The sequence below is a fragment of the Atta cephalotes genome (genome assembly GCF_000143395.1).
Source record: "Atta cephalotes unplaced genomic scaffold scaffold00001, whole genome shotgun sequence".
In the NCBI taxonomy this organism is placed as follows: Eukaryota; Metazoa; Arthropoda; class Insecta; order Hymenoptera; family Formicidae; genus Atta; species Atta cephalotes.
Genome location: NW_012130065.1, coordinates 4914597 through 4927244, shown reverse-complemented (window position 1 = coordinate 4927244; position 12648 = coordinate 4914597). Strand labels below are relative to the sequence as shown.

The 12648-nt window shown below is 30.5% G+C and overlaps 1 protein-coding gene across 1 annotated transcript in view; it reads right to left on the bottom strand.

The window, feature by feature from the left end:
* Nucleotides 1–424: 424 nt before the first annotated feature.
* LOC105625608 overlaps nt 425–12648 on the bottom strand; it is a 13855-nt gene continuing 1631 nt past the window's right edge. The window contains exons 2-11 of the mRNA XM_012206933.1: nt 5921–5962; nt 5722–5822; nt 4932–5019; nt 4789–4852; nt 4496–4716; nt 4264–4404; nt 3776–3937; nt 3492–3677; nt 3330–3395; nt 425–2026 (exon numbers count right to left, since the gene is read on the bottom strand). Of these exons, the coding sequence (XP_012062323.1) occupies nt 425–2026; nt 3330–3395; nt 3492–3677; nt 3776–3937; nt 4264–4404; nt 4496–4716; nt 4789–4852; nt 4932–5019; nt 5722–5822; nt 5921–5962 (2673 nt within the window). The remainder of the gene's footprint in view (nt 2027–3329; nt 3396–3491; nt 3678–3775; nt 3938–4263; nt 4405–4495; nt 4717–4788; nt 4853–4931; nt 5020–5721; nt 5823–5920; nt 5963–12648) is intronic.

The following is a 12648-nucleotide window of genomic DNA, read 5'->3' as shown; positions in this document are numbered from 1 at the left end:
CACACACACACACACACACACACACACACACACACACACACACACACACACACACACACACACACACACCACACACACACACACACACACACACACACACACACATTAAACGATGATGTGAGACTGTAAACTGTCTTGATCATTACTTAGTAGAAAATAGCACAAAACAAATAAAATGTATGAAAGGAATACTCTATATAAGTAGAAAAAAGTATACCCGATTGCCATCGCAGTGATAGCAATTTTGCATTCGAGACAAATCGAGAATGGAGAATATGATTTCGATAAGAGTCACATTCGCACAATATTTTTAAATAGGAAAAACCATTTCTTCGTTTTCGATTTGACATGGATGCTCAATAAAGACGATAAATAAATGAGGAACATTATACACAAACTCTAAGATGCAGATTAAAGCGAATCCTCAGGATACTACACAACAACACTTTCTACATCTAGTCCGCCTTTCCATAATGTTGCTCTTATATCGTTCAGTGACTCTGTAAGCTTTCAACTTTAATTTAACGTTTCCAGTATTATCATTGATATCTTGACTGTGCGTCGAATTACTTCTCGTTGTATTCTTCGACGTACACGTCTTGCTCTCACAACTTATAATCTCTACGTCATGACTTACCGTGTGTATATCTGGGCATATCTTTATCATGTGACTGTCGCAATCTTGATCTCTAAGAGGTTTTATCTTCGTCTCAGCCTTCTTGTGTGATGTCTCGAGAGTTTCGACGTTTATTCTGTCCGGATTCATGTCGGTTTTTTCACGCCTTCTTCGTAATGCCTGTAGAGAACTCGATTGATTTTCCAATAAGATTTCAGTGCACTGTATGTTTTTAAAACATTCATCTGGAACATTCTGTTCTATAGTCAATTTATCATTCGTTCTATCGGAAACAACGTCACTTTGCATGTAAAGTGTATTTCTCACGATAGCCTGCGCATCTATTTGACATTTCGTCTCCTTACACATATCGCATTCATCTTCGATAAATTTTCTATCATCCTCTTCAAAGTACAAGTTTTTATTTGATATCAATTCGTTATGGTCTTTCAAATATGCATTATTCTCCTTCCCTTCTATTCTATCTGTACTCTGACTCAATCTACTGCATTCTTCCTCATCCATCTTGTCACAAATTTCTGATTTTTCTGAACTTATAGCATCACCACTCAGTGTTTTTGTGCGGCCATCTGAATATGTGCTCAATTTGTTTTCCGAATAATTACTCAATCTGTCGTCGTGGAAGTATGTAGAGCTTGCATTTGACTCGAAGTTACTCGCATTTATTATTGCTATTCGCGGTATAATCAGATCGGGCGGTAATCCGTCGACGATATCCGGAGGACTCGAGTTCGAGGAGGATTGGTTCGCAAAATTACTGAAAGAATGATAACCTTGCTGCCCCTTATTTTGGACCCAAGCTTCTGTTAATACGTGGGATCGTTGCCACGATACATCGCTGTTGCATCTGTTTTTCCTTACGCACCATTGATCATCAGCATCGGACCAGGAACGCAAATGGCACTCGCTGGGACTTCTCTTGATGTCCGAAGCGTCTACCAGATCCGCGTCCTCGTGCTTCTTATTTTGCACAATCAGTTCTAATCTGGACTTCAATAAAGCCGGCGACACAGCTCGATCAATGTGTCGCCTTGACGTGTTCGATGTCTGAGTCGATTGTAGCATTGATGTCGCATTGTCACCGCCAACATTGCTGTCGATGTGATCCGTATATAGATCCGGAACTTCTCCGGAAGCCATCAACGCGTTCGGACTCGGACTGTCCATGCTATCTGGCGTGTAAGGATCATGCTTAACAGGTATTGCGTGCAACAGATTAGATGAAATAGAATCCGAGCGCGCGTTAGCGTAACTATTACAATCAGGCAACATGGACAACAACTCCAGATAATTGTTGGGCACTCGGAAGCAAAACTCAGATGCAATTGGCAAGTTGCAGCAGTCTATCATACCTGCATCCGAAACGAGAGTAGCCTTCAAGTAGACTGGCTGTAAATGGTAACGAATTTTTATATATTATCGTGCGTTATGGTAAGAAAATGATAAGATGATTATGAAAGGTTTGTGTATTGTAGGATTCTATGGGACAGGTAGACGATTTTAAGCTAACATTTCATCTTTAAGGGGATAATAATATATAAGTAATGTACTTTTCAATCTAACTTAATCTATATCTATATGTTAACTTTATCTATATGATATTTATCGAATATACGATGAATGAACTTTAAAGAATCAATATTTCAATCGAACGATATTATAATATACAAATTTGACGATCATTTTCCAAATATAAAAATTATGATATTGATGATTTTAGATATTCAAAAATTTATATCTTATACCATTTTATGTTAATTAGTAATATTTTTTGCAATATTGTGTTTGTGTACTGTAATATCCGCATCAGATTAGAGCCATTAGAGATTAGAGTCATTGAGATTGAAATTTAATCAATCGAGAAAAAGAAAACCAATATGAAATTTAGTGAACTTTGCTTCAATTGGTCAAATTTAATTTCAATCTCTATAATCTGAATATAATACTGCCTATAGAATATGATCAGTACTTTAATTTAATATACTGCATAATAATTAATTAACAATATAATAACAATATAATGTAACCTATTTTATACGTATCAATATTTATGTTTTTTTATAATACAATGGTCCCAAAATTAAACATAATTTTAAAATCATTAGTGATTACCACTTTTTATCATGCTCTTATATAATAATAAATAATCTCGTGCGTCGTGTAACCAAAATATGTATTGTGTGTATAATGTAATAAAATGTTGTTCAGCATTATAGGAAAAAAATAGAAGGGGCGTTACAATGTGTATTTGATAATTAGATTGAAAAAATACGATTATTCCATGATAACGATAATGAAGCTAAGAATTATAAGAAAGAAATAGATTCAAAAAGTAACGTAGAAGTCAAATACTTCAGGATACTACGTGTGTGGAGGTGCTACATTAAACAAGCCCCTATTATGTTTATTGTCAAGATAACGAAATACTAACAGAATAAGAGACGTGAAAGACATAGGGGATTTCAGATAAGAACAGACAGACAGTTCATAGATAAGTACCTTAATGCTTAGAGATTCATTCGAAACTCCAGAAAAACAGGCTGCATCATAATAATTGAAAGAATGGATCATCAGAATAAGAACTAGGCAGTGTGTAAGTATATGTTCCCAGCATAATAAGTAAAAAATGTCGTAGTATCGTTTTATAAATGTAAGAAAAAGATGCGAATTGGAAAAAAATTTTTGATCTTACCTTATGATCACCCATGCACGTATTTGGGCCGATTATGCCGTATTCCACTGTCTTGGAATCATCAATCTGTACAAAAAAAACATAAGCATTACGTGATAAATTCTACACTTTACTTTTAGAATCGCTTTACATCGCGAATATAAATTCTATAGAAACACGTACATTTTGGACTAGCGTTTTTGCAGTGGGGCTCAATAAAACCCGATCACACCAAGCTGGCACTCTTGTTTGCATATAATTTACAGGCTCGTTAATATCTTCCTGAAATGGGTAACTTGGCACAAAGTTGATTGGAAATTCGAATAACCTTTCTTCAAAGTCTCTCAGTTCTTTATCATAGTCGCGTAACTGCATAAATATGAATAATTCAATTATTGTTATTCCAATCGATTGAATATAGATCATATTATACATCATATTATACATAAATGGAATATGTAACTTACCCATTCACCGTTATTTTTTATGAAAATGTTCTGATGCTCATAGTGAGAAAATTCTTTTTTGCCCAATGTTAATATGAGATCATCATTTTGATTGTGAAATTGCAATTTCGAAATATTTCCTTTATTTGATAACTTTTTTTCTTGAGTATTTTCCGTCAGTTTCTATTAAAGATAAATTAAAGTGCTGTAATACATTTGATTTTAATATAATTATTTCATTAATATATATGTAATAATACATTATTAATTTGCTACAACAATTCAAACGTATGACATACACAAAGTAAAATACAATTGTACTGCTAAGTAATATTGCTTTTAACAATAATATAGATACTAATTTATTTATAAAAGTTAATATTTATAAAAGTTAATACTAATTTATTTATAAAAGTTAATATGCTTTTAAGAATTTTTGATATATTCATTTTTAATTTCTTTCTTGTTTTTTTATCAAAAGCTTATCGTGAGTACTGATGAAGGCTCACCTTTATTACACTTGCTGTATCTGTTCTAAAATTAAAATCACCAAATAAAAAATACGGCACATTTGGATATTTATCATTATGAAATTTATCTAATGTGTGCTCAAGCGCTCTTCTGCGCGTTTTACTGTATACCGATGGGAACTGTAAAAAAATTGTCAAATTAAAAAATAAATAATCGACACGCATACAAATACATACTAATGTATATGGAATAAACATAAAAATTTCTTACCATCTCCATAGCAATAAAATTACTCGCGTCATGAAATAAGTGTATGTTTATGAGATCAAAAACTGTTCCACTAATACTCCATCGGGTACGCAGAAAACCCTTTCTGGACCATTTGCATTCTGGGAAAAATTCTTGAGGAAACTTAGCTTTCTCTTTGGTACTAACTGCTTCTATGTTGCCCGAGTGGACATCTTTTCCATTTACAGGTATAAAAGACAACTCTAAAATCACATAATAATAAAAAAATATTACATTATTGGGAGCCATTTAAAATAAAGTTATATGGAACGTACCATTAAAATCCCATAATAAAACATCGTTTAAAGACTCGTGCACAAAGTAGAAACTTCCTAGAGCCTACAAAAGAATCTTGATAAGAATATTGCTTTATTTAAAGCAATCGGGTATTCAATAGAAGTTATATTTCATAACTCACCGTAAAATGTTCAGCGGATGAATAATCTTCATCAAGAAATACCCTAATTTTGTCAAACAACCTTAATTCTTCCGATGACATAAGTAATCTGTAAATAACATGTTTCATTACGCATTAAGTTGTAATAGAAAAATATAATATAAGCTTCAGATAGAAATCTCTTATAAATACATTTTTCAAACAACTTTTTTATATGTAATATATACATTTCTCCCCTGTCAATATCATACAATCAACTTATCTTTTGAAGTGACTCACTCAACTATAGAGTCACGCGTGATGCATCTATTTTTATCCCTTTCTGCCAGTTATGCGTTAAATCATATTCAATATCATATATGTGGAAAGAGAAAGCTATTTGTTTTGATATATTTATAAAAGGTTCAAATACATAATATCGATATAATGATAAAGATCAAAAGTTAAATGATCGTTATACAATACGAATACATACGAAGGGGATATTTTACAAAAACAATATTAGACGAATGTATATAGATTATCTTAATAATTTAATTATAGTCAAATATTATAGCTCTTGGAAACCTTTCAAGAAACTCCAATAATAATATTATAACATGATACCTTCGGAATCTACAAAACATTTAATCTCTCTATACGCGTGTAATTTATCATGCTGCATATAAAAATTTATTATTTTGCTTTATTAAAACCTATTTATTAGAAGTGACAATAATGATAAATATGTCTATTTATTTCTATAAATATATATTATGGAGAGGAATAGTTGGAACGCGAGTTGAACCCAGATAAAAAATGTGACATTTACCTAACAAAGTCCTCCACATGCCTCATACTCTGCTCGTAATTCTTTCCACCTACTTCTTGGCAGTGCAGCGCTATAAATTTTGGATCCAGTCTCGATATGGTCTGAAAAAGCAATCCACTTGTAAAAAAAAAAACAGGTCACGCCGTCGCCGGCGTCGCCAAGTGAATCGCGTAAAACGCCGTACGGGAATGATACTTACGGACAAAAACTCTTCCGTCCATATCTTCAGCATGACACTAGGCTGCAAGAAAAGATCGCGTATCAATCTATGAATCCTTCATACTTCGTGCACTTTAAAGAAAAGCTTAATGAGATGTTCGAGGGCGCGCGGATATATTAATAGATTGTTAACGTCACGCGCAAGGTTTTATCGGCGTACATCACCAACCTCCCCCATGGCACCCTCTCCTGATGCGACGACAAAAAAGCACGCGATGAATGTTCTTTTCTCTGCGTTTCGCAAACGACGGATACGATAATCGATCGTGGTAATGGAAAACTCTCTCGCGCGTGTGAATCTGATCGCTTCAGTGCCGAACGTGCAGACTCGTTCTGATTAAATATCAGAGTCTGATCATGAGATGATATAAATTTTTAATTGACTCGTCGTTTTCGTCAACTTCAGTAAATTAGAATGAGTATAAGTAAATTAGAATGAATATCAGAATGAGATAGTATAATATATTGAGTTGAAAAAAAAGTAATGTCATACATTTTCAGCTCAAAATTATATACACAGAAAAAAATTTACTAAATTTTTTTTTGAATAGTCCTAGCGGATACTTATTAAATGTAAACATATATTTATTAAATACAATAATCATTAGTTTGATTTAACTATCATTTTTTTTCATGTTTCTAAATATTATATAAGTAAATATTATATAAGTAAATATTCCGCACTACGACTATTCAAAGAAATATTTATTAAAATTTAATAAATTTTTTTTTCAGTATATAGAATATATTCGTGAAAAATGAACAAAATTTAATTTTCAAAAAAAACAGCTTTAAAGCTGAAAATTAAAAAGAGTTACTTTCAAAGAGTTACTTATATTTTTTAAGTTTTTATGAAATGGTAAATTTTTCAAAATTATGAACTGAACGAAATGAAAAATATTCTTCTCACTTTGTGGGCTTGTCACGTGCTCCAAAAAAATTTTCTAACGTGAAAGTTTAAAGTTTTCCCTATAAATTCGTTTTTTAAAAATGTTACTAAGATTTTTTATTATTGAATTATCGCAGGTTAAATGAAAGGAATATTTTGATTTTAATTGCTTATAATTCCATTAAAAATCATCGCAATTAAATTGCAATTATATTGCAATTAAAAAAACAGATTCTAAAAGCTGAAATTTTGCTCTGACACTGAATATAATAGTATTTTGAGGATTAGTTTGAATAAAACAATAATTACACTCAACTTCTCACATTCTCGCGTTCGCTCGTTCGCATCTCTCTAACTTCTTTGTAGCCAAAATATTATTTCGCGTATATATTTATTATTTATCGTTATTATATTTAAATTTTAAACAAGAGAGCAATCGTTTAAATGACAAGTTACAAATTAATTAGAGTACAGTTTAAAAGATACATTACAATCTTATTACTCTGTTTTAATACGCGATATAAAGAAAACTCGAGACCGTCAAAAAAATATATAAGTTTAAAAGGCTATTGTCTTCGTTCTTGCAACCGATGATTCGTGTATAAAAAGTATGATTCGTATATAGCTATATCTAACTAAATATGTGTACATACGTCAAGTGTATATGTACATGTCTTCTGTCTCGCACCGATAAATTCTGTAAAGATGGATACTTATGACGGTGCAATCGCTACAGTATAATAATATATAATTTTATCCTAAAAACACGACATTACTTTTCTTCCAACTTAATAAATACATATAGAGGAAGACAGTATACAGGAATGTCCCAACATTCGCGACTTAAAATACTGTAGCGAGAAAGTTCTTAAAAGATTAAATAAATAAAACAACAATGAATAATATGCGTTAAGAAATTACATTTATTTAGATATTTTGGCTCTTCATCCTCAATAAATGTCTCTAACAATATGTACAATTTTAAATGCATGATTCTCATTTGCTCGCTTTCGTTTTTTTGTTTATTTTGAATCAAGAATCTATTTGTAAATTATCATCATTGTTTTGAATCCGAATTTAAACCTTTATATCTCGGAAACTATTGCTTAAAATATTAAAAATTTACAAAAATTTAACTTTATCTTCTTTTTCTTTTATTATAGGTATCACTGTATTTCTTCACGCGTTGTAATCTAGACTTGTTAAAGAAGACAATAACTCTTTAAACTTGTAAATTTCTTTCAACGGTCTCGAACTTTCTTTATATTAGTCGTGTATTAAAACAGAATAATCAGATTGTAATGTACCTTTTAAACTGTACTCTAATTAATTTGTAATTTGTCATTTAATAATTTTTTTTTTACTAAATTTTTCCAAAACTTTCTTGCTATAATATTTTAAGTCATGAATTTTGCGACTCTGTATATATGTATATTTTTCTCTCTGTAATAGAATTTTGATGAAATCGTGACCGGATCTGACAGAGTCTCTAGTGCTGATGCAAACGATTTCCCGTGACTTTCACAATTCTAGTGACGCACTGTTAAATTTATAGTGTCAAATTATATTCAATTCGAATTATTTTTAATCATTTTTATAGATCACATTGCTCGTACTCCATATGTTAATTTGACTGAAACAATGAAGTAAATAATTTAATTTTAAAAAATGTATTAAATTTGACTCAAAGTTTTACTAAGTGCATACATTAATATATTGTTTACTTTGAAAATAACTACAGAAATGGATTACTTTACATTTCGCCATGTATTAAATATAACAAAATATTATTTAACTCCAGGGATTGAAGTGTTATTGCTTCTTTGATATCTAGTAGCAAATTCGATTGAGAGCATTCAGTGCGCAATGTGCATATTCAACAAAATCGTTGTATACAAATTGACATAAAGATGTGTGTTTAATATAAACGAAAAGAAACAGGTTAAATCACGAAATTCTTATAATAGTATCTTTATTGTGCTACTTGATAAAAATGTATTTTATAATTCAAAATGTTAATTTTTACTCGGATTAGTTCAGTACAACGACTATAATGTGCATTAGTGCGCACTAATGCAGCCAATCGAATGTTATAACAGTGCGACACGAGAAAATTGACGCTTCGATAGAAGTATCAACAAACATCGAGTGCACGCACTCGAGAATCGATATCGGGTATTTGTGTTTCCGACCATTCCATCCGCGTGACCGTCGAGAGATTGTGTTTTCCATTTAATGACACAAGTCGACATAAACATCATTCTATAAAGCTATGCACAATCAAAGGCTGCGCTCGGTAGAGAAAACTAATCAGTTAACACTTAATAATTATTTAATATGATTTCCTACATTTAGATCCAACGAAGAACTAAAGGCAAGAACTATTATATTTCATTAATTATATTAAAGAATCATTAAGCGATCAATTAATTGATTAGTTTCTCTAATGAACGCAAAGGAACAGGGAACGAAGAATAAAAATTTTAACCTAATTAGAAATTATGTGTATTCCACAGTATATGGTTTCTGATAGGCTGAAATTCTTATTCTCTGTTTTCTATTTCTTTGATTGTGCGCAAATCTTGTCTTTCTTGATATTCAAAGAGAAAAAGATAGAACGACATTTGTGTCGACTTGTGTCATCAAATGGAAAGCACCCATTATCACGCGATTCATTTATTGTTATTATTTGTTTCCTTTATTAAATGTAATTGCGCTTAATCGTTGTAAATAATCGAAATTATTAACGCAAGTTCGTACAAAGTTCTTTTTCGCATCGGGAAATCGATACTAGGAATGCAAAGCGCACTATATATATAGTGTTTCGAGAAGCGAATTTCTCAATTCGGTAATCGATTATTCAACAAGAACTCCTCCTCCTTCATCTCGAAGGAGGAGGAATTCTAACTACTTAGTTCATTGCGAATAGATTCCGCTTGGAAAAACGCAAAAGAGAACGTTTCGTTTAAATGGAACGTTACGAAGGACAAAAGAAAGCTTGTAAACATATTTCTCGCAAACTTTTCCAAGTTACATAATCACGCTAACAATTCGTTTCGCAGTATCGTAATATCGTAGATTTCACATGGGAAATTATTGTAAATTTATACATGTATTCATCGTGACGCTTGTGAAACACGTGACAGTGTCAATAACAAGAAATGGCGAAAGTAAAAGATAAGCTTAATTCTTGTGTCGCGAATTGTATATCTAATTTATATAAAATACTGTCGTATGTTTTTACACGTTATGAAAAAATTTAAGGAGGAATTTCACGCTCTCTTATATTTGCATTATTTGTCTCTCTTATATTTGTCAATACAAATACAATGTAACAAACTGAAAAAATTGGAAGGAACATTTAAAACTTGGTAAAGGACAGGGCTAGACATATATTTGAAATACTTTTATTTAAAACATAGTATTTGCAATGGAAGTGTATTTCGCATTCTGTATCAGCAAAGAGCGCATGAAAGTATTTTGTACATTTTGTAATTAATAAGATTAATTGTCAATCATAATATATATTTGAAATTCAAAATATAAAACACTTTCAATCTTTCAATTATTAACATAAAAGAAATACAAAATACAAAATACTTTTACATGTTGCGATGAAATATAAAATATTTTTATGTGCTCTGCTCTAAAATACAAAATATAAAAATACATTAGGAAATAAGAATTTTAAATGAAGAGTCAAGTTAGATTTTTAGTGCTGACATAATTCTTTAAATTTATATACTACATATATGTAGCCCTTTTTAAACTGCGCGCTGAAAATAATTTTCGTCTTCAAACGCAAGCCGAACTATTGTAGTAATATCATAAATTAAATTGATAAGCAATTTAATAATTTGACATTCTCTATCGGCATCCTAAATTAAAGAAATCTCAATGTGTTAAAAATCTGTAAATAAATTTATTGCGAAAATATTACCTCGGAAAAAAAGATTACGTATTATGTAATATATAAATTTACACAGAATTATTTCAGTACTAAAGATCTAACTTGACCATTTAAGATCCTTATTTCCTAATCCTTATCGATGTGTAGTCACATAATGATCTTATTGAAAACTTTGTATTCAAAATATAATTACAAATATTGTTTTTCAAATAAAAGTGTTTCATTTCAAATACATGTCTTGGTAAAGGATATATTAACAATTCTATTTTCGTTAATAATTTTCTCTTATGGAGTCTTAAAAATTCTCTTACAAAATCTTAGGAATATTTTTATGTCCAAAAATTATTCCAAAATTTCTTGTTATTTAGAGATAAAAGGCTTTTCAAAAATTTGGAAATTTTTAAAAGAGAATAAACACAATTTTTTTAAGCGATTTTACATAACGTATTGTGATATTTCGAAGAATAGATCTAATAAAACAATCATTTACGACACAATTTAAAAAATAAGATTTTTCCAAAAATAATTTTAAATCAATTAAAATTTTATAATATTAATTAAAATGTAATAACTGATTTGTAACAACTGATTATAGGAATAAAGATATATTCTTCACGAAAAAATAATTTTAAAAAATTAAAAAATTAGCTACATTAAAAAAATTGTCCACTAAATTAATTTTGTTCATTATTTTTTCCATTGGAAAATTTAAATTTAATATGTATTTAAATTTAATGTGTAATGTTTAAATTAAAACATATTTTAAATTAAAACATGTTTTTAAGAATTTAATAAAGAAAAGAATTTAAATATAACGAAAAATTTGGCTCTTACGCCTTTTATTATTCATTTTTGTTTATTATTATTGAACCATTATAAGTTTACACTTATTTAAAACATTTATTTTGCTGTGTCAAACAATCGAGCGATTATATGTATAATTGTTATAAATAAATATATTTTTCAATGACAAAAATAAAGACAAATTAAATTAATTTTGCCAAATGAACAATTTTTTTCTCTCAGTATAGTACAAACGTGAAAATAATTTTATTAGACTATCAAAATAATTTTTTTAGGTCGCTCAAGCTGGTTACGGAATGTCATAACTTTTTGCAACATTACGCATCATGCTTCAGTTTCCTACATATTTAATTATTTTAATTATTTTAATGGTCTAATAAAATTTAATCTATTTTTAGATCTGTATCTATCTCAATTTTAATCACTTCAACAAAATCATTCTGTATATTTTAAACTTTAAAGTCTTCCTAATTCCTTTTTTCCTTTACGTTTCCATTCTTTTTCCAAGCATAACACAAAAATATAGCAATTTTTTAATTGTGTCATTGTAACAAATGGGCAATATTTTAAAATTAGGTGGATGCATCCAAGTGATGACAGAAAATCGAAAACTTGTAAACGTCGAAAACATCAAAATCAAAGTTTTGAGATCTAAGAGCAGAATAAGGACCTTACACGTGAAACTTTCAGCGAATCCGCAATATCTCGCAGTTTATACATCAAGGAACAAACCGAAATGTCGAAATAAAATACGCGCATAATTAAAACACATGGAAGAGAGAGGAAGAGAGAGAAAGAAAGAAATACAAAAATTGTCAGAAGCCGGAGTCCCGGAGTTCGGCGATTAGAGGAATCGAATCTTTAAATTTCATCGTGCCAACTTTCTCGCGGTCGACCGGACTACCTAAAACGAGCCGATCGTTCGTCTCGCACGTGTGTCGACCGCGAAACCGTTTGCGTATGCACGAATGTATAAAAAATTCGCGCAATCCAAAGCAGCGGTATCCGAGACAGGTAAGACGAGAGAGAGAGAGAGAGAGGAGGAGGAGGAGAGAGAGAGAGAGAGAGAGAGAGAGAGAGAGAGAGAGAGAGAGAGAGAGAGAGA